The sequence below is a fragment of the Lissotriton helveticus genome, chromosome 6 (assembly GCF_964261635.1).
Source record: "Lissotriton helveticus chromosome 6, aLisHel1.1, whole genome shotgun sequence".
Lineage (NCBI taxonomy): Eukaryota > Metazoa > Chordata > Amphibia > Caudata > Salamandridae > Lissotriton > Lissotriton helveticus.
In genome coordinates, this window is record NC_136067.1 from 775,036,980 (window position 1) to 775,061,185 (window position 24,206).

The 24,206-nt window shown below is 40.0% G+C and overlaps 1 protein-coding gene across 1 annotated transcript in view; it reads left to right on the forward strand.

The window, feature by feature from the left end:
• Window positions 1-24,206, forward strand: part of LOC144761529 (gamma-aminobutyric acid receptor subunit rho-2-like) — a 578,022-nt gene that overhangs the window by 278,683 nt on the left and 275,133 nt on the right. The window contains exon 3 of the mRNA XM_078646849.1: window positions 16,108-16,175. Coding sequence (XP_078502975.1) covers window positions 16,108-16,175 — 68 coding nt within the window. The remainder of the gene's footprint in view (window positions 1-16,107; window positions 16,176-24,206) is intronic.

Consider the following 24,206-nt stretch of genomic DNA (forward strand, 5'->3'; position numbering starts at 1 on the left):
TCTTGTGATTCTTCGGACCTCAAACAGAGATTGCCTAGGGAAAGGAAAACTCTTGCGTGGCTTAAGGATTATGTGATGAAAAATGTGTAATTTTGTATTTCTTCCTCTCTTCCTTCTGCTGTTCAGTTTCCTTTTATTTGTATTATTCTCTTTGGTTCTTTTTGTTTTGTTAGTAAGGAGGGAGAAGTGTGGTGTCGTTTAGAAACCAGGTTGCTCGTGTAAGCATTCCTGGAATGTTTTTGCTCAAGCTTAAGCTATGTTCTAGAGCAGACCGTTTACTTGGTGGACACTGGCTGGATGTGTCTGCCTGCGCTCCTCAGATGAATAACGGATTTACTTAAAGAATTAATCAGTGTCTTACTTCATTACGCTGCACGATTGCCAGAAGGTATTTTATCATTTGTGGGTTTTTCTTTTAACTGGTATTCTCTTAAGGAGATACTTGTCACTTTTCATTTCTACTGTTATGTGCAGAATGGCACAATGGCAACTGTGAAGAGATCCCTTTCCTTCAGCAATCTAGTAGGAAACTCAGCAGACCTTTTCAGCATCCAGTCCCTTTCAACCAGATCCACTGTGTGGATCAGTGAAAAAAACCCAATCATGGATAGATTGCTTGCATTAATATCAGACATTGGTAATTACTCTAGACTGTAATCCAGTCCATAATTTTTAAGTCCTCAGTGCCACCTCAGACTGTAACCAACCATATGTAAAACAGACTTGGTCCTGCTCCAAAAGAAACAGTCAAGTCTGAACTTCCAGACTATGTCTCCCCTAAAACAGAATACAGCAACCCCAGGCTGGTTTAGTGCTACTCATGACTCATCAATAGGGTTCAGCTTGAGGCCTATGTCACAGTGAACAAGGGAGTATCGGTGGCTAACTCTTTGCTGCCATGTCTTTTACATAGTATAATAATTATCTCATAAATGAACCAATTTATGGGAAGTTCCTTTAAGAATGTATCACCGTGTTTCTTTCTGTGATCCCTTCACAGAGAAATATGGTTAAATTTACCAATTCTGCACCTCACCATTTAGGTCTATGTTATACCAGTCAACCTTAGGGCGGTCTTCCCCCAAAATGTTTGCCTTATTCCTCCTCTTTTTGTTGAATTTGTTTTTGTTGGCTTCAGGACTCTGCACACTTTACCACTGCTTACCAATGCTAAAGTGCTTGTGCTCTCTCCTTTAAACATGGTGACATTGGCTTACCCCCGCAATGGGCACATTTAATTTACATGTAATTCCCATGTAAAGTGGTAGTACATGTACTCAGGGCCTGCAAATTAAATGCTACTTGTGGGCCTGCAGGTCTGCCATGGCATCCTGTGTGTGCAGTTTTAAACTGCCATTTCGACCTGGCAAAATGCACCATTCGCCATGCCTAATCTTCCCTTTTTACTACATATCAGTCACCCCTATGGTAGGCCCGTAACAGCCCATAGTACAGAGTGCAGTTAATTAAAAAAGTTGGACATTCACTTTTAAGCTTTACATGTCCTGGTAGTGAAAAACTCCTAAATTCGTTTTTCAGCACTGTGAGGTCTACCTCTTCCATAAGATAACATTGGAGTTACCTTATTACATTTAATAGGTTGTAAGTTCCAATTGGAAACAGGTAGATAGGTGGAGTGTTTAAAGAATTGTAATTAAAAGTCCGCTTTAACGGTAAAGTCAGATTTATAATCCCAATTCTGAAAATGCCTCTTTTTAGAAAATTGGCATTACCTTGTCCTAACCATTTGGTGCCTGCAGCTTCTTCCTGGGTTAGATGACATGGGGTAGCTGGCAGTTTAACTCTGCATACTAGTGGCATTGGTGTCCAGTCTCCAGTGTATGTGTTTGACCCCTAAAACACAGCAAAATTGGTTAGCTCCTACCTGGCATATTTACCCTCCTGATAAGTCCATAGTATGTGCTGCAGAAAATACAACAATGGCATGTAAAAGTTAAATGTCATCTGTGGACTGCACTACATGGTCTGCCATCTACTAGACTGACAAAGAAAACATGGCTTAAGTCGTACCTAGGTAGCCTAACTCCTGCATCTTTTCAACCTGCAGGCGAACCTGGCAAAATAAGCCTTTTACATGACAGAACCCTATTTTGAAATTTAAATAAGTCACCCCTACGTAGGACTTGTAGCTCACAAGATAGGGTGCATAGCATTTAAAAGAGGTGCATGCAGGAATTTAATGTTGGTATAAAAACGCGATCAAATAAAAAGTCTGAGTTGAAAGATTCCTTGGTAGCAAAGTATTTACTTGAGTTGAACGGACATCTTAAGCCAACCTTGGGTATTGCATGTCTAACAGTTTATCACTAAGCATGGACAGATATTTCCCCATCAAGCAGTGGAAATTCCCAGGCAGTGCCTCCAGAGAAATAATAAGCATTCATTACTAATAACTGATAGCTCATCATTGTACAGCTGATTTAACTAATAAGAAAGAAAAATTCTTCCCACCATAGATTAAATAGTGAAACATATCCTCCATAATAATTCTCAAAGCACAGGAAAGGCGAGCTCTGCAAAATACCAATTAACAATTTCTAATGCTAAGACTTCTGTGTGCTCATGTATTGTAGTGGTAGGGGCACATGACCTAAACAAGATGGAGTTGGCCAGGTTTCTTAAATGTGGCCTAGATGTTCAAGTTCCCTCCTTTGGGCACTATGAGCCATCCATTCACCGAACAATGTAATTTAATGAATGTGTCTCTTTTTGATACCGTTTTGGACTCTCGGAGGGTAGGTTGGCCGCACTCCGCGTACTGACAGGAAGAGTTGGTTGTGACGCCATTATGCGTCCCTTGACTCCGGAACAGTTTGACACTTTGAGCCCCACTATTTGGGTACTGAACAAGATCCTGCCTGTTGAAAATGCATTTACTACAGATGGTATATTTATAAAGGGCATGGTGAACAAACTCTGATTTATAGATGTGTACCACCAATTTTTTAGGAGTAGTTAGTTGTCGTTTTAGGTCCTGAACAAATTCTACAATCATTCCTGACAATCTAAGGCATGAAACATGTCGACCACCACCTACACTTAAATACTTGACGAGGCTATAAGTGTCTCCAGTCCCAAGTATTTTTAATCATGACATGGAACCCACTAATTAAAGTGAGTTCAGCGGGCTTCCATAGTTATTTTTAATCCACACACTCCTCACACTCTACTCACCACTGAAATACACCACACGCCCCACACACACCCACTTTATCTGTGGCCTAGACTATGGTCTAAAAAGATCTCTGGCAAAGAGCCCCCACTGCGGGGCCCATTGGGCATTGCAGCATAGGCCCAACGAGGAGCTGCCCTATGATGAAGCATGACACCCTTTTGGGTATGTGAGGGCCCTTGCTCCTTATAGGAGCTACTTCTCTATCTTTCTCGTTCACACTTTTAGGAACAGCATACCTCTTGATTCATTGTCTCTTTTTGATATTCATACTCATACTTCTTAGATGTGTCCTCCTCTGGTTTTCCTAACCATGCCTCATACCCCTTGGAGTGCCTTCAGCCCCTCCCTGATTCCAAGCACATTGAACACAGACTTGGTCCAACAGAAGTTAGTAAAAGCAAAAAGAGAAATAAGCCCTAATATCCCTTTTCCTCAGGTACCCAGACACCCCCTCCCATTTTCCAAAAGCCTGTACTACCTGTTTAATGCTTTTCTCGCAGTACCTTTGAAATAAACATAAAAGGTCCTGTATGCCCTTTTTATTATCTGGACTATAGGTACAGTAATGGCCCAGACCCAGAGCCAGACCCAGAGCCAATCTGTTCTTTATGCTCATACTATGCAATTGTGAAAAATGGGGTTGTCGGTTGAATGGGGCGAACATCTTTTCAAGCAACAGTCACAATCCTTGTCAGGGTGAACAACAAAAAGTCACTACATTATACTAAGCTTAACCCTCTCGTAGCTTGGTATAAAATAAGTCTGACAACTTAGAGGCAACGTGTAAAGCATTTATGCAGCACACAAAAACCTAAGTGAGAACACAACACAAGAAAAATCCCACACCAATTTTGAAAAATAGAATACAATTTAATTCGTTATTTGACACCACAGCAACAAAAATCCAATCAGTAGAACCGGAAATATGCAATTTCTAAGATTTAAAGTAAGTACAGTGCCTAAAAACGGTATATGGACTGAATATTGAGTCCAAAATATCGAGGAACACAAATATCAAGTCCAAAATATAGAATGGACAAAATATCGAATGGACAGAATATAGACATCAAAAATATTGTTTTGAAGGTAAGTAATGTAATATCGATTTAAAAAATATAGACAGTCAAAATATCGAAGTACATAATATAGGTTATTAAAAATATCGAATTTTTAATCATATCGAATTTTTTAAAGTGTTTTGTATGTTAGTATATGTCTGAAAAGTGTGTATTTTTTGTAATTTATTTTAAGTAATTAATTTTATGTTATTTAATGTTTGCGTAATTTAATTCTGTAGCGGGTTGTGGGTTTATAGGGGAATAGGGTGGGAAGTAATTTAATTATAATTAATTAAATATGTTAATTAATTTATTGGTATTTATTTTGAATAAATTGTTAATTAATTTTTAATTGGTAATTAATTAATTCTTAATTGATAATTCATTTTTTTAAATTGATTAATTGATAATTATGTGAATAATATTAATTTATTTTCTGTAGCGGGTTGTGGGTTTATAGGGGAATAGGGTGGGAAATAATTTAATTATAATTAATTAAATATGTTAATTTATTTATTGGTATTTATTTTGAATAAATTAATTAATTTTTAATTGGTAAATAATTAATTCTTAATTGGTAATTAATTTTTATTTATTGATTAATTGATAATTATGTGAATTATATTAATTTATTTTTACTAGAGTGGGAATAGTAAACTGTACCCCTATGCAATCCAACGCTTTCCCTACTGTTGCACTCTCTGGAGTGGGAATAGTAATTTTTACCCCTACGCTATCCAACGCTTTCCCTACTGTTGCACTCTCTGTAGTGGGAATAGTAATTTTTACCCCTACGCTATCCAACGCCTTCCCTACTGTTGCTCTCTCTGGAGTGGGAATAGTAATTTTTACCCCTACGCTAGCCAACTCTTTCCCTACTGTTGCACTCTCTGGAGTGGGAATAGTAATTTTTACCCCTATGCTATCCAACGTTTTCCCTACTGTTGCACTCTCTGGAGTGGGAATAGTAATTTTTACCCCTTCGCTATCCAACGCTTTCCCTACTGTTGCACTCTCTGGAGTGGGAATAGTAATTTTTACCCCGACGCTATCCAACGCCCTCCCTACTGTTGCACTCTCTGGAGTGGGAATAGTAATTTTTACCCCTACGCTATCCAATGCCTTCCCTACTGTTGCACTCTCTGGAGTGGGAATAGTAATTTTTACTTCTACGCTATCCAACGCTTTCCCTACTGTTGCACTCACTGGAGTGGGAATAGTAATTTTTACCCCTACGCTATCCAACCCTTTCCCTACTGTTGCACTCTCTGGAGTGGCAATAGTAATTTTTACCCCTACGCTATCCAACGCTTTCCCTACTGTTGCACTCTCATGGAGTGGGAATAGTAATTTTTACCCCTACGCTATTCAACGCTTTCCCAACTGTTGCACTCTCTGGAGTCGGAATAGTAATTTGTATCCCTACGCTATCCAACGTTTTCTCTACTGTTGCACATTCTCTGGAGTGGGAATAGTAATTTTTACCCCTACGCTATCCAATGCTTTCCCTACTGTTGAACTCTTTGGAGTGGGAATAGTAATGTTTACCCCTACGCTATCCAACGCTTTCCCTACTGTTGCACTCTTTGGAGTGGGAATAGTAATGTTTACCCCTACGCTATCCAACGCTTTCCGTACTTTTGCACTTCCTGGAGTGGGAATAGTAATTTTTACACTCCCGCTATCCTACGGTAATAAGATTGTGTATTTTTTATTAATATTATGTTAATATATATATATGTTTTAACATGTATGATTGTATATTTTTTTTATAAGTTAAATTAATTATTTAATAATTTTAAGGTAATTTAAGTATTTTTAAGGATATTTTAGGTATTTATTTTTAATATTTTTTTAATTTTACATTATTTTTGAGAAATTCAATATTTTTACAAAGTATATATTTTTAAACGATATTTTGGATTCGATATTTTGGTACTTACCTGTTTGTAGATAGGAATTCGATATTTTGTCTGTCGATATTTTGGGATCGATATTTTGGGTAGTCTATATTTTGTCTGTCGATATTTAGTCAGTGATCCCCTAAAAACACAAAGCGCCGCTTGCAGCTATCTGGTCATGTGAGACTGGGAGAAAGTCCAAGTTGAGGCTGACTGCGATGGAGTGCTGGCTAGATACAGGGACCAGGTTAGGCCTGTTGACAAAGTTACCTTCTAAAGTCCAGCACAAAAAGTTCATTTCGCTGTGGGGGACAGTCATCACTGTTGATCGTAGAACTTGTCGGGTGTGGCGGACAGCCGTTGCTGGAGATTTGCATTGGCAGTCACCATGGGTTGTTGATGCTGTAGTCGAAGTGCTGATCTTGTGTTGCTGGTTGCCACTGGCTGCTATAGTGCGAAGAGTCAGTTTCACCGGAGCTTCGTGTTGGAGGTTGGCAAGATTTTGGTGCGAAAGGGCTAAATTCAAATAAGGATCTTCATTGTTCAAAGTGGCATTTGCCTGTAAATCAGATGTCATTAGTTTTACAAAATCCATATCCCAGTCATCTGAAATAGAACCAGGAAAACAATATGGTAAGTGCAATGTTTGAGTAGGTCAACATGTGTGCAGGCAGTGGAAAACCACTTGCCAGCACTTTACTTGAACCCGAAGATTTTTGCTCAAGTTCTCAAATAATTTCTGAATCAAGAATATGTTAATTACATTTCTCTATTTGCTTTTTGTATTCTCATTGAATTCTTTGGTTGTATGAATTAGACTTTCTTCATCTTTTTTCAATTGATTTCAGCCATATGATTGGCATAACATCATACACTGAACAGCTTTATTTACATCATCCAGTAGTTTCAAGTTCCCAATGTATTTTGGGTTGTGACCCTTCATCAGGAGTCTCTGAAAATAATCAGTATAACAATGTATATTTGCCCACAAATACAACGGTAATCTGGCCTAAGTATACCTATTAATGTGACTTATATCAAAGTATCTCTCTTCTTCCAGTGACTATGTGTAGAAAAAATGACTTTCACAATCAGGTAGTTGCAACCAGAAAAGTCCATTTTGGGTATGTATCAATCCCAAATTATGATTTAGTTACATGTTACCGAATCGCAGTTTGGAATTGCGCATACATATGGTTCGGTATTGGGAAGGGGTGTGCTTTGGGCGTCCCTTCCTAAAACCGAATCACAGTGGTAAGAATGTTTTGCGCCTGAAACACAGTTGCAAATCATTCACATTTTACCACCTACTTCGAGTAGCCCATTCACAACTAGAAAGGGGTCCCTAAGCGACATCTTCCCCTTTGAGAATGTAAATACAAATATTTTTAGGAGCAGGCAATGGTTCCTCGTACCAGTGCCTACTCTTAAAAAATTCAACTGCAAAGTTTTAACTTTTCTTTTAAATGCAGCCCATTTTCCTTTAAGAAAAACGAGCTGCATTTAAAAAAGAAAAGATTGCTTTATTAAAAAGCAGTCACCAACATGGACGTCCGCTGACCCCCTGTGATGGTGGAGATTCCCAATGAGTCGCAAATTGTGACCTACCTTATTAATATTCATGAGGTAGGTAAATTTGCGACCCGCTAGGAATCACTTAGGAAACTTAGAAAAGTTTCATACATTAGGAATACCAATTTCCTAATTGCAATTCGGAGAGAATAGCAATTAGAAAATCGGTATTTCTAATGTTAGGTCATCTAGCCCATAATCTCTCGTCAGATTATACAAACAAGGCCACAACTAGCATTGCTGTAGTATTGCTACAGTTGCTTTAATCCCAGTGTGGACATATGCAAATTTATCATGTGCTGCCCTGATTAAATCTAATGTAAACAATAATAATATTTGGAGTTATCCTGTCTTCCAATCTTGGTAGAGGGACTACAGGAGTGTTGTCTAAGGGTGTAGGAATAATTAGGAGGATGGCCCGTGGGAGGCTTTCTGCCTGTTGTGGTTGTATGTATGGCTGTGAAAATATTTGTATCAATTTTTGTCTGAGATCTGGTTATGGTTGCTAATAGTCTGAATTGCAGCTTTGGCAGCTAAGTCAGCTGCACAGTTCCCTTTGGCGTGAAATTCAACACACATTCATTCCCCAGAACTGTCTATTCTTAATAGGCTTTCCCTTTAATCCATTCATGCACGAATGTTACAAGTCAACAGTGTACCGTTGCACACAGAAGGATGATTTGGACCCTATGAGTGCGGAAACTGCTGGATTAGCCTTCAGTAATGCAAGTACCAGGGCATGAAGTCCTGCATGCCTGGATCCTGCTGCTGGTCTCTGCTGGAGTAAGTCCAAAACCCCAAGTAGTGCCCCCAACAGTCGCAGACCCTTAGCTGATGTTAGTAAAACCCTTCCTGTCCCTAAACTATAAGAAGTGGGACTTAGAAACATTTGCCAACTTTCTGCCTGGAGAACTGACGAAGACCAAGATCGTTGTTGGAGTCACAGCCACTGACGACGAATCACTGGTAGGCCTCAGCTCACTGGTTTTCTCCACTGAAGGAGATCTGACTTCCAGAAAAGTTTCTAAGTCTGAACGTGGAGGGCTTCATTGGGATCATCGCTGACCAGCATCCCATCAATGTCGAGGCCTGGTCGGCCTTGACTAGACTCAGAGATTTCCAGCCTTCGTTGACGACAGCATAGGGACTCTGCTCTTCAGCGACCGGCCATTGTCAAGCCCCGCATTAGAATCAGCTTACCTCCCCATGACTGATCGATAAACACTTTATCCCCATTACATTTTCTAAGTCTGAAGGTAAATTTTTTACTGGAACGAACCTATTCCCTGTGTCCGTCCCGTGCCCCATTATGGTCGTTTTTCACTTTTGATTTTGACTCAGTCTAGCTGGCACTTTGTATTTTTTGTCACTATTTTTAATCCTGTATTCATATTTCTGGTTCATCTAATTGGATTTTTGTTGTTTTAGTCTCATTTTATTTATTGAAATACTCTATTTTTCTAACTTGGTTGGGGAGCTTGTGTGTTCACTTTATCCCTGTTTGAGTGCTGAGTAAACACATTGCCCCTAAGTTTGGCTGACAGCTTGTTGTACATGGTTTATGTATCTTATGTATGAGACGGGCTTGTCCTTGGCTCGTGCATTCATTGTGAGGGAATCCTTGCACTACAGGATTCCATATGAGTGCTCTGCAGCAGGCGTTCTGAGGTGGGTAGTTGGACACTGGCAGCACGGGAGAAGCTACTCTTAGCTGTTGTTGCTGAAATAAAGCCACTTACCTTCATCTATCTGGTGTTGCCTGCGTTCCTTCACAACACTGCTCTGTACCAAGCTACCAGCACAGGACCTTAATAGTTTACCTCACAATGATTGTGAATATTATTTGTTTTGGGTTTTCAACTCCCTTAACTGATAAACAATTTCTTACAAGGGCCCAGCAACTTCCCTAACAATAAAGTTTTGCCAAAACCATGACAAAAAAGCACACTGCAACAAAGCCAACGGCAGACTTATCGTTTTTGCCAATGCATGTTTCAGGCTAGAATAAACTTCCATGAAGAACTCGGAACAGATTGAGCACACACAGCAACAGTGCCTACTTTACTTCCACACATAATAGAACAGGTTACATCACTTTCAGGAGCAGTGTAAGATTTCCTAACACACAGAAGATGGGCAGTACTATCATTTGTGTGCAGGTGCAGTTGCACCGGTTCCTAGGAACATGAACTTGAAGCTGAAGGACTGAGGATCAGGTTGAAAGACAATGAGATTTTGGTGCCTTAGGCACTGGGAAGTAGAGTATCACATTAATGCAGTAGCTCCGAATTTGTTGGGGAGACAACCCCTGAACTGCAGGGCCTTTTTCCCCTTTGCTGAACCCTTTTTTGGCTATTTTTGGTGGTTCATGCTTAAGGCTCCATAACTTTTCTTCCACATAAGATGTCCACGCAAAATTTGAGTCCTTTTTCCTTTTTTTCCAACATCCTTGGAATTCTACAGTTACTCAGGGTGTGTGGATTCCCTAGAAAAGGACCGACAATAGGCAAAATATAGATACATTTTGTTTTTTTAGGAACAATGGGAAAAAAGTGCTTCGGTTAAAAGTGTCTGTTTTTTCCCCTAAAAATGGCATCAACAAACAGTTTGCGGTGCTAAAGTCACCATATTCCCAGCTTTCAGGAACAAGCACAGCTGAATTAAAAATAAAATTACACAATTTTGCCTTTTTTTCCTACTTTTATTTCTCCCAACGTACTAGGGTGATCTAGGAAAGCTATGGATTTTGGGAAAGTAGACACAATTCTGGATTAATAAAGGGCTTGTATGTGTAGATTCCTTCAGAGTGCCAAGTGCTCTTAACAGAAAATGGGACAAAACACAACATGGGCACATCAAATGTTTCCACTGAAAACTGACCCTTTTTTCCAAAGTGGGAAGCTGTGTATTTTGGGCCCTAACTCAGCCAGCACCTAGGAGAACCTAGGAAACATGCAATTTTTTTTAAATCTAGACACCTGGGGGAATCCAAGCAGGGGAGACTTGTATGGCTTCCAGTGTTTTTTGTTAACCCAGAATCCCTTGTAAACCTCAAACCTTGACTAAAAAAACACATTTCCTCACATTTCTGTGATGGAAAGTTCTGGAATCTGCGAGGAGCCACAAACTTCCTTCCACTCTTCCACTCAACAGTCTCCCAAATCTCCTAATAAAAATGGTACCTCACTTATGAGGGTAGGCCTACTGCCCGTGTAAGGCTGCCCTCGAGTAGGTCTGTTGGTGAATGATATACTCGTGTACCCAAATACCAAAATATATTTGGCCGCCACGGTATGCGTATGTCGTTTAGGGTGAAGTCTAGGTTTGGCAACTCAGGTGTACAGAGGAACAGACATGATTTTTCCCAGTTAAACGTTAAACTAGAAAGGGCAGTGAAGCGGTTGAGTGTCAGAGCAATCATGTCAAGGATGGTGTGCAGGTCTCTGAAGTATAGCTCAAATCGTCGGCATAAACTGACCCTTCCCCCATAGGATTTCATTATCCATAAGCCTCAATCTTATTTTGAATATCACACCTTATCACCTTGGTTCTATGAATACATTTGGGGTATATTGCAGACCTTCGGGTTTATTTTGTTGATCATTAATTTAAGTGCTCCGTGTGTCCTATATGTCAAATAAGGCATGTCCCAGAGGAGTGGTCTATGTACTTGACAAGCAAGCAAAGGTGGGCCAAAGGATACCTTTGGATGAAAAAATATTTTTTCTTGTGGGCCGTCTCGTCGGGAGGTTAGTAGCTCGGTCAATGCTGACATCAATAATATGGCCTCTTCCTACAATAGCCTGACACTCTGATTTCCTCCAATAATTAGTTCCGTTAATAGAGTTTGAATATTAAGTTAACTGAAAAGTCACAGCATCCAAATTAAGTTCTTGCCCTACAGTATGCAAACGTAGCAGGTGGTGCTGTTTTAACTGATGAATTACAGGGCACGGGATAGTGCAATATGTTTACTTTAAACCGCATTTAAGTATGGCAGTGGAAGTTCATTTCATGTAATTGTCCACCGAAATTGATCAATCTACAAACTTCATTAACTACAGGTGACAAGGAATGCATCTGATTATTTTTTACTTGCTTGCTTCACTGCACTTCACCTGTCTACTGCACTTTCTGGTGTCACGTGAAGCATTGTATGGGCATGCAACAAAAATGTGATACCTGGATAACCTATAACCCCTAAGTGACAAACATATCACAGATACTTTTTTGGTGTCTTCATACCTACAGAACTACATGAATGAGGGAGATACACTGACATATTGCTTTCTAGATGAACGTTGATGGTATAAAGGTAAATATGTATGGAACTTACACAATATGAATATTTCCTTTTTATTCTTTCTTTATGTGAGTTTGTGGTAAACTTCGTTTAGAAAAAATAGAAAAGTAATTCTTTCTTATGAATCTATTTTGAGTTTAATTTTTAGTACAACTTTCAAGGTCATGACATTTTTTCAATAATTATTTCACAATTAAATGCAAGAGTGTTTAAATAACTAAAACATTAACCACCTATTTGTGGACTTTTGATTAAAAAAACAGACCATTATTAAGTGCAGAGATGCATTTTACACACTTTAAGGGAAACATCATCCTCTATGGGTAGGCTGACCAGCGGAATATGCTAATGGCGTTCTTTCTGTTGGAACACAATGAGTGTGTTATTGGGTGGCACTATTCACATTTACTTCAGTCGTCTAGTATCCTTTAGTTTTCCTTCTGTTTCATCAGTTCACTCACTTTATTCAATTATCTAGTAGTGTGTCACTACTACTCAAGGAGCACGTTAGTTTGATCTGCAAATAAATACATCCCTATCTCCTTTCCTAGGATCTTCTATGTTCTCTGACATCTTCCCTAATCACTAATCTGTGAGTTCTTACTACACCTTTGATCCTTTATTCGTATCAGAAGTTTCAGGATTAAGGCTCTGTAAAGGATTTTGATTCCTTTTATATCTGTAGTACGAATTTCTACAGTCCAGTAGGAAGAAGAGTCAGCAATCCCAAGGGGTCCGATGGTCCGAATTCTACTGGGTTATGGGCTACAAAATTAGCATTTGTGATCTTTTCCATAGCACAGTGATAATTCTGTGGATCCCTGTAGTGCTCTTGGATTGCAGTGGAGATTCAGATTATCGAGCAAACCTATATTTGCCCATGCGACAGACTATTGTTTTTAGGGATTTTGAGATGACAGATATGAGCCCTTCCTATAAGAGGTAGTCTTGCTTTGTCATCTCTGAATTCCCTCAGGCTCCTGGTCTACCCCTTTTTGGACTGCGCCTGTTCTCCCTTAGATCTTCTTGCGGTGGTTCTGTTATTCCACAAGCCATCTGAGGGCTTTCCCGCCCAACTGTCTGGCCTACATGTTTCATATTCATGTTTCACAAACCTACCTTACAGGCATCTTGCCATCTTCTTTCCAGCCTGGAGGTCTGTTCTACTTTTTTCTGCATAGGGATCTCTCGCTGATTTTGTTCCCAATCTTTGGGATTCTTTGCAGTGTTCCTCAAGTCCAGTATCTTGTCTAGCCTGCACATCCAGAGTAGGTTGACTCCACTTCTTCTTTCTGGCATATGGTGCTCTACACTGTGGTCCTGATTCCTCATCCAGTACAGGACAGGATGTGCCTGATGTTTACTAGATGTTTATATTTCCCTCTCTCTCATGCACCCATGCTACCATGACATTTACAATGGGCTTTCCAAATCCCCTGTGATTGTTTGTGGGAGTTGGTTCAGGAGCGGCTTTAGGGGCTGGGGATAAAGAGAAGATGGAACACTGACTCAAAAACACCATTACAATGTGATGGAACACCTTACAATGAATACCACTTATTTTGGACAACCATAGGATATAAAATATAGAAATGAAAACGTTACATTTTGTCATTTTATGAAAAAAACTATGTGGCATTTTTTGGAACAACATCAAACGTTTGATGTCATTTGTGATTTTTGGATTTCTGTTGTATGGCTAAAAAGAAAAATTATTTTGGCTTGTGACTTTAAAAATGACTACGGTTTCTAACAGTCAACAAGATAAATACAATGTTTAAGGAGAGACCCCTTTCAATAGTTAACATGGTGTTTTATTCTCATGAGTTCCCTGCTGCCTCACCTGTTCTTTGGCAAAGTACTGCAACAATGCATACATGGGAAATTGGTCCAATGTATTACTTGGTAATACACAATTAAAAAGAGTCACTAAATAATTGTGTACATTTTGCATATGACTGTAATATCCACGTCTTGGTGAAATCTATTCTGTCAGCATATTCTTAAAATACTTTCAGTGGAAATTCAATATGTATTATAAGAGAAAGTTTTTCAAGATCTAACTGTAGCTCTTGGATTACACTACATAGCAAAGTAGTGATCTTATGGCTGTTTCTCTTGCTGTAAATAGAAATTCCTATTGTCCTCTTTTCCCAGTCCTCTCCCTGCCAATGGTTACTGGGCTTCTGATTTCCAATTGAGTATGGGACTATGGGCTACCTGACCCACCTTGTTCATTTTAATGACTTTTGGGCCATCTGTATGAAATTTGAATTTGCAAAAAGGTGTTGCAAAGTATGTACTAACATTTTGTAAATTCAGTGAGATTTTGTTAACCAGCCTATGTACCAATATGCTGATTTGTGAAATCATCATTGATAGTGAGTCGATATTTGATATACCTCAACAATATTCATGAAGTAGGTCCCACATTGTGGCTCACTCTGATTGGATGCCATAAGGATGGTGACCTGCTAGGGTCATTCATAAAAAAATCTGCCATTTCTACCACGACTATGCTGATGACACCCTGTTGTATTTGAAAGTATCTACGCTGATTGATATCTCCCTTCTGGTGATGACCTCCAAGAAAATACAATCATAAATGTTCTCTCAATATCACCAGCTGAATACTAATAAAACTGAGTTCTTACTGAGCTCAGCGTCCACGTTCTCCCTGCTGTGCGATAATGGCTGGATTCAACCATCCTAGATTGTTCGATGATTATTATGCTGGCAATACAAACCATAAGTTTAGGAGTGCAAGAACACAACATAAAGAAGTAATCCAAGCACTGGTCTTACCCGGAATAAACTGTGGTGAATGCTGTCCTCTCTGGCATCACTCACATTCATCCTGCTGCTTGCAAAGCCTGCCTTCTTACAGCTGCCAGACTAATCTGTAGGGTTGGCACTCGGATCACATTACCCTAGTCCTGCACTCTCTAAGCTGTTTTTTAAAGGTAGATAACCTACAAATTGACATGTAGAGTTGATAAACATATACATTCAGACAACTCTCACTATCTGGCTCAGAAACTGAAGTTATCTTTGGGCACTTAATATCTCTGGAACTCTGACAAAACAAAAAATACACCTCGAGCCAACCTTTCTCTGGATACATGCCTTAGAACTGGAACTCTCTCCCTCCTGCCATTCATACAACCTCCTTACTGCCTCCCTTCATAAAGGAAATAAAAATAAATGTTTAACATCTGTCTTCCACTTTTGCACATCAGCCACATGCCTGATGTCAACTACTTCACATCTTCTATCTCCTTCTCACATCCGGGATTGGCTGTTTACTCCTATTCCCCAGTTTTTTTTATTGTGATGTGCACTGTTCGAATTTCTTTTTCCTCTGGAACTATTCCTGTCATCACTCGACTTGTCACCTTACTGCCCACTATTACTATATGTTTTTGCCATTTTGCTTCATTGGTCTTTTGCATTGTTTTTTACTGCCCCCTTGCTCACACTTGATCTAGTCACTATCTTTGTTTTTTGCCTTCTCATTATTTTTTCCATCCTAACCTTTTCTATTGAATGTGCTCTGATGCTCTTAGGTCTTGTACACAACATCTAAAATTAAATAGGAAAAAGCACTCATGCCTGTAGTGCTTCACACCCACACCAGGTAAAGTAATATGTAGTGTAGTACAGCAACAGATTAGAGATAACTTTTGATCATGTACACTTTAATCCATATGAGAAATATAGGGTAATGTGATCCCATGATCTCATTTTGAATAATTGGTATTAAGATAAATGATTTGAGTTTTTAAAACAGGTATCTTCAATGCATTTGTGAAATGTGTTAATGTTATGGCAGTTGTAACTACATTGGTGAAGTGAGATGGATGCATGTGTGCCATCTGTGGACTTGACCTTTACGTGGCGGCAGCGCCAGGTTAAGAACATGAATTTGTTTTCTTGTGAAGCATACAACTAATGAATTTCTAAACATAAGTAACAAAATGATTTAGCCACTCATATTTAATGTTGCAGAAAGTCACAGGTTACAATGAAGGGTTGTATTAAAGGAGGCTAACATTTCTTATATTAATTTCTCTGCAGGACCTGCAATACCTGTTGGAGTAGATGTACAGGTTGAAAGCTTGGACACAATATCTGAAGTTGATATGGTAGGTACTCTCTGTTAACTGACTTGTAGCTATTTAAGTTATTTGGATGAACCACTGGCAATTTATGTGTCATATTCTTTGTTTTGATGCAGACATGGTGGCCATTCTTATACTAGTGCTAGATCTAATGATCAACCATTTGTATGGTATCAAACTTTAACACACTTAGGGCCAGATGTATCAAAGGGATTTACCCATTCAGTGTCTATGAAAAAATGTGTTTGTACATATAGCCCTTACATTTTTTATCTTGGAACAAACCGACAATTTGTTTTTGTTTCGCTAGCATAGATGCTTACAATGGTGGCTGCATTCATTCCCTCCCATCAATGCCAGAACACGTTGCATCATGATTGCTCCGATAGAGGGTACCTTTATCCTGTCTGTAGCACGCGGTGAAGTAAGAGGTAAAACAAGAGTAAATATCTGCTTTGCATAGTTAGAGTTAGTGGAATATTGCGCCACAAAACTCTACATTCAGTATTAAATAAGTGAGCCCACCACAGGAGGATCCTAGTCTACCGTGGAAATTTATCTTCAGTTGCAGAAAAATTAGAATGAGGCAGGTTCCTGGACAAAAGGGAATGGGAAGAGAAACAGCAGCCAGCCTTTGTAAGTAGAACTGGACAACTGCGGGAATATCTTGGAAACAAAGAAGAAACACTAAGTACTGCAATTGTCTTGAAGGTTGAATATGTAAACACGTTTATGTTCTCACTAACCTTTGAGCTATTCTGTGCTATAAATAGCTTTTCTAACAAAAAAATATCTGACATTTAACTAAACATTTTTCAAACCAGCATGGACATTCTAATTCAGTTCACTAGTTAATTTTCAACTTCACCTTCATTATTACTTCTTTCCTGAAAAATCCTTTTACACAGAAATATAAAGCCAATGGCATAGTTAGATACCTGACTATTAAGCTGATGCAGTCACAATAGAACGAATGCTGGATACAGAAATTTGGTTCAGTAGCTTTCACAAAAAAAAGGGAGTTGAGACTTAAACGTTGTATCTTATAATTTACTGTCCCTACATTCCAAAGATTTGCCAAACCAACATTGTAACTCTACTGAACTCAATGTGTTTGAACGCTGAATAACGGTAACTACACATTTACACAGAATATAAACAAAAACCCTCCTGCCACTTGACCTCAAAAGGCAAACTCAAAAATCTCCTGCTGCTAAATCTGCACATGTGAACACAAGCATTTCTGGCACTGATGCTGAGAAGAGACTGGAAAGCGTTTCCTTCATGTTTCCAATACTGTTTAAGCAACACATGTACTGCATCTTTCTGAAAAGTAGGCCGTGATTTCAACCAAAATTAAAAGATGGCGCTTAAGCATGTGCACTAATCCCTTTCCACAACTCAATCAGGCACTGACATTGTTACGTCGACTGAAGGCCATTTCTAAAGTGAGGCATCTATACCACTCTCCTGCTGGGAATCTTTAATTAAGGAAATTGTCTGTTTGAGCAAGGGTCTCAATTACAACAAGCATTTGCAATGCAATCTGTCTCACATTTGTGAAAGTTAGAGCTATTGGCGTTGCAGATGAAAATCTTTTTAACTTCTGTTTTTTTTGTTTGCAGTGGAGTGATTATTTAGAAAATGAGAGTTAGAGCTATTGGCGTTGTAAATGTAAATATGTTTTACTTATGTGTTATGGAGTGGAGTGGATTTATGTGGCGTGTAGTGAATTATCTGGTGACCATCCTGATAATATGAGCATTTAAGAAGCCGAGGTGCAGTTAGGATGGATGGGTTGGTGGAATGATAACTGTTTGTATGAATGCTTGAAAGGATTGATACCTGTATGAGTACAAGGATGGCTGTCTGGGTTATTAGATGAATGTAAATATGATAGTTACAGATGGGTGGTATAGAAACAGTAAGGTGGGTACATAGGGAAAATATTTGTAAAAAGAAATGTTACTACTTTATTGGACCTTTGGTCAGAACTGCAAAAAAATCCATATTACAAATCTTGAGCCCTAACTGCATAATTAACTGTGTGAATATTTTTTTTATTGAAATGTTTGTGTATCGCTTTTGTAAACCCACAGAGACAGTAATAAGAAAGAAGGTCATATTTTTTTTTTTTTGTTCTTAGTGCACGGGCGAATAAGTGATTTGGCCCAAAATACAGGATGTTTAGCCGATGCTGAGAGTGGAACCTGGCTCCCAGGTCACAAAGTCGGCAGCTTTGGTCGTAACGTTACATCCTCTACCTTCGAAAAATGCATGCATGTAGCAGCGTCAGCAATAAAAACAAGCCGTCAGGATCAAATACTGGCAAAATAATGTACCCGTGCTATGTATTGTATTGTATTGTAATTGCATTTATATAGCGCTTACTACCCCTGACGAGGTGTCGAAGCGCTTTTTCGGCAGGTAGCACGCTACTCCGGGACCCACAGAGGATTAGTGTTGAATTAGTATAGTGAAACATGCAAGTACATTTTAAGTGGTGGATAGGTTAATCAGTTATTTGGATTTGGAATGATAGCAGAAGGATAAAGTAGGACAATGGTTTGTATTTATTTATCGCTCGCTTGTTGACGCATGCTATTCAGGGAGCCTATAGAGGATTAGTGGTGAATTAATATGGTGAGGTAATTTCGGATGGATAAAAGGGGTAGAAAGATGTGCATTCATATAGCACTTGTTACCCCTGATGGGCGTTGAAGCGCTTTTCTGGCGAGTAGCACGCCACTCCGGAACCCATAAAGGATTAGTGTTGAAAATTAGTATAGTATAAATATGAAGTAATTTGAGTAGTAGATATGTTATTCAGTTATTTGGGCAGTATATTGCTATAGTTGAATATGGAATATGGAATTTGAGAAGTGAAACATGTTAGTCTGGTAATTTTGATTGAAAAAGGATAGTGGAGGGATAAAAGAGTGAAGGATTTATTTATTTATTTATTTATTTTTTAAGTCTTAGCAGTAGGAAGAGGCTTTTGGGCAGCATTTCTGGCCCTAGTCCTGACCAGTCTCGAACAGGCCCAAACAGGCAACTACCCTTGTCCTCTACACTCTTAACAGGCCCAAACAGGCAACTACCCTTGTCCTCTACACCCATAGCCTCGACGCCCGGGCTGAGACGCCCTAAGCCTGGCCTTTTTTGTAGCCCTAGTAATCATGTGACCCCTTCAGCCAATGGGAACCCTAGCCCTAACACTATCCAATCACAACACTAGCCCTAACATCTAGAACCAATAGGAGACCAGGACCTTGCAGCCAATCTTAACCCTAGTCCAAGCACCCAATCAGTTCAAAAACCCTGATCTCTACGTCCAATAAAGGCCTTAGCCCTACCACTAGTCCCAACCCAAGTCCAAGCAGCCAATGGTACAGGTAGCCCTAGTCCCTACTTGCAATAGAAAGCCTAACCCTACTCTTAGTCCCACAACTGGTCCAACAACCAATCACACCAGAAGCCCTAATCACTACTTCCAATTAAAGGTCTAACCCTAGCCCTAGTCCCACCCTACACCCAACAACCAATAACATAGGAAGCCCTAGTCCCTACTTCCAATAGAAATCCTAACCCTAGCCCTAGTCCCAACCCTGCAATGATTGATTCACAGACCGAGAAACCAATCAGAACCCTCAAATACCCAACCAATGAGGACATTAACCCTACCCTAACCCAATAGAAACACCAGATACAACCACCAATCAGAGTAGACATGTGGCAACCACTAGCACACCATATAAGGTACCAGCAACCTCAGACAAGGTTTGCTGGCCAGGGAGTTGGAAGCTGCTTGCTCCTGTTCAGAATCTCCTAGAAGACAGACAGGCACAATCCACAACTTTGGACTTCAGCAGGTAAAGGCTTCACTAACTCTAAATCTAACAATACTGTTTGAATAAAGCTTTACTCCCCCTGTTGGCCAAAAAACGAAGTGCACAGGCCCCAGTAAATACAGTTTAAACAGCTCACAGAAGCACCCTCTGATGTAGAAAATCCCTGTTGCTAGGGGGCGAGGGGGGAGGCAGGGGGGCTGGCCTCACTGGCTTGTGAACACAAAATGGCGGCTGGGGGTGCACTGTTTGAGCACACAGGCCTAAGCACAGAGCAAAGGAGAAATTTGGAGGGAAAACAGATTTGTCACCAAGGAATGAGAGGGACAAACTACAGAGGCTGGACTGCAAATCCCACAATTCAACACACTAAATGAAGACAATCATGGGCAGGGAAAACCACACATTTAAAACACAACACAGGTGATAAAATATGCAATTACAGGCAGGCTAAAACTACAATGTTTAACTGTAACAACCACAGGCATAGACAGTAAACACAGAAAGTGAAAATCGTTTTTTAAACAACTTTTTGTCTTGGGAAGAGACAGCACTAGTCTGTCTCCTTACCACTTCCTGGACTCTGCTCACTGCAATCTGGGCCACATGTAGGCTGCAACTCACAAAATGGAGGGGAAGGATTTGGGGTGCACCCAGCAAGGCCTTAAGGGGCCTGGGCAGGTGTGAGAGGAGGGCTCAGACTTGCCTGGTAGCTAAATAGCCAATGGTCTGCTGGCCTGGTGGTGGGGTCTGGGCAGCTGCTTGCTCCTGTTCAGAATCTCCTAGGAGACAGACAGACTCAATCCACAACTTTGGACTTCAGCAGGTAAAGGCTTCATTAACTCGAAATCTAACAATACTGTTTGAATAAAGCTTTACTCCCCCTGCTGCCCAAAAAACCAAAGTGCACAGGCCCCAGTAAATACAGTTTAAACAGCTCACATAAGCACCCTCTGATGTAGAAAAACCCTGTTGCTGGGGAGGGGGGGGCAGGGGGGCTGGCCTCAATGGCTTGTGAACACAAAATGGAGGCTGGGGGTGCACTGTTTGAGCACACAGGCCTAAGCACTATTAAGGAAGCTTGTATTACTGCTGCCCATGACGTGCCTGTGTTGAATGTAAGTGAAGCCTGGTGAACTATTTTACTATGTTAAATACAAATCAATCAGCACTATCATCCAAGTCATAGGAGCGGGGCAGCATAGGGTGGAGTAGGAGGGGCAGCAAAGGATGGCCAAGGGGCAATGCATTATGCAAATGGAAACAGAACCAGCAGAAAACAGCAGTGCACAGTGGAATGCAGTGCAAGAGGGGCCCGGTGCAGGGTGCAAGCTAAGAGCAGCACAGAGAGCAAAACTTTATTACATACTAAGACACGCAAGGAGCAGGTAGCAGTGTGTTAAACAGGCCTCCAAGTAAAGACACTAGTAGCCAAATTTGAAAGTAAAAAAACACCTACAATACAACAGCATCTGCTGTTTTGTGGTGTGTGTTTCCTTTGATAGGAAACCAGATACAAAGTTACCGTAACAATTCCATACCATTTCAGAAGTCAGTAAACCAAAAGTTTTAAGTAAACAGACAATTTAAATCTAGTGAAAATACATCGAATTTCCTGCGTGCAGTTCATTATGTGTCCAAACACCTATTTGGTAGCAAGTAGCATGTATACTTCATATGCCTGCTGTTGAATACATATCAAAGGGTGGGCTGCCTACTATCAGGGTCGCACTGGAATAGAGAATATGCTCAGGCACCAAAATAAAAGTGACCCCTATTAGTGAATCACATCGCCGTAAAAGTGGGTCGCATTTGGAAATAGGGGGAACTTTGAACTTATAAATACAGGAGCGAAAACAAGCAGCTGCATTTTTTTAACGCTACTGAGAAGGAAACATTGAGCCTTTGAGGTTGTGATTATAAAACATAAATATGTTGTAGCTGTAAATGAGAGGCATATGGCTTTCAGATTCTATGGCGGAGGAGCCAGTACGTAATGAACGCAAACCTCTGTGAAAAAAATATTTTAAAAATAAAATAAAAACACAACTGCAAATATTTTAGCTTGTATAGAGAAGGACATTTAAGGAACCACACAGGGAAAGCAAGCTATTATTTATAAAGTTAGTGGTTGAATTAACAGAAGGAGAAAAATGTGGAAGGAAAATTACAAATAAAACAAGGATGAGAAAGGAAGAAATGAAACACTGTTTAATGCAAGAATAATCTCTCACGCACACACAAACTCCTTAATGCAACAGCACATGTGGAGAGGCGCATGGAGCAAACATATACCACCAGGATTTCCCTTGGCAAAGGCCATAGATATTAGCTGGCCCCATAAAGTTCCCCTATTTCTTACCCCTGCAGTCTCAGCCTGAGGAACCGTGAAGACAGGAAATTCCATTATTTCATGAGATTTTACTGTCTACAGTGATTCTACAACTTACAGTCCAAATTTTACATTTGTACACAAATATTCAAAGCCATATCAGGAACACAGTTGGCCATCATATAGAAATTGTTACATCTGTGTTAGAGAGGGGCTAAACAGAATATGCACATTTAAAATATTTTTGCCAGATTTAAGTTAATGTACTATTGCTGCATTACAAATGCGTGATAATACTATAAGTAGATCGCGTAAGCCTCTTAACAGTAGCAAACGTAGTGTGACCTCTGCATTGATGAATGCTAAAAAATGCAGAAATACTGTTTCCTCCAGATATAAAGAATCTTAAAAGACACCTACAGCTATCACAAATGTTCATTACTGTGATTCAGCAGGAATACAGTTCATTACACTTTAACAATGAGGGCACAATCGTTCCACAACCACGCTGTGTGAATAATTTTTCCTTAATGTGTCCGGGCATTTACAATGAAGTGGTCGGTCGACGGACCGGCATAGTCACCCGCAAGTCATTTGCGGGTGACTATGAGGTTCCACCGACCGACCACTTAATTTAAAACTTACCATAAGGATTGAAGTATTTTGTCCATCCTTTTTTGGATATTTGAACGCGGGACGATATGTTATCACTTCTGAATTTTCACATTTGATTACGCGTACATATTAACTGTATATTAAGAAATAAAATCTGGACATTACCTTTGTCATAAATAATAGAGGAATTATTCAACACGGAATCAAAAATTGATTGTTATTACAATCACTTTACTATTTATATTAAGCCCTGACGAAGTTCCTTGGCACACAGGAGTGAAAAGCTGTGACTGTGCTCCGATTTACTTACACTAATTTTGAATAAAGAAGATTGTTTGGATTTTATTGGCTCTCCTGAACAATTATTGGGTGCACCTCCTTTTTCTTTGAAACATAGCATGATTTACAGCCTGTTTACAGACACAGCACTGCAGCGAACCTAAGCTGAGAGCAAGAATACTCTGCAAATGAAAAGGGAAGCTTTATCAAACACAAGCAGGAAACCCAGAAGAAAAAAGTCCCCAAAGAACAGATAAACATGACAAGGTGTAATGATACTTGTTAGATTTGAGGCTTTCTAGTTGGCACAGGTAGGTACTTGTGACAAGTAGGGACCCTTGCCTCTAGTCAGGGTAAGGGAGTACACTCCTTAAATAACCCCTGCTCACCCCCTTTGTAGCTTGGCACGAGCAGACAGGCTTATCTCAGAAGCAGAGTGTAAAGCATTTGTGAACACATACAGTAATCAAGTGACAACACTACAGATGGACACCACACAGGTTTTATATCAAAAATAAGTATTCTTTATATAGACTTATCACAAAACCACAAACAAAAAAAATCCACAATACTATACTTAAGATGGTAGTTTTAGCTTAGTTCTGTTCAGTTCTTAAAATGCAACACTTTGAGTCAATGTACCTTAAGATGCGACATGCAGGGCAACGAAAGTGTTGCAATGATGGAAATCGTCAAAGATCCGGTGCAAAGAATTAAAGAGGGCGCTTTCTCCTTGATGCGACATGCTTCCCGGGGATGCGGCGGCGTCTGCGGCGAGGTCGATCCTCTCCCCCAGCAATGCGAGATGCTTGACACGATGCGATCCACGACAGGCCCTGCAACACGCTTCCCAGTGATGGGGCGGCGTCTGCGGCGACGTCGATCCTCTCTCCTGGCGATGCAAGTTGCTTCCACAATGATGTGAGCCGTGACAGGCCCTGCGACACTCTTCCCGGTGGTGCGGCGGCGTCTGCGGCGACG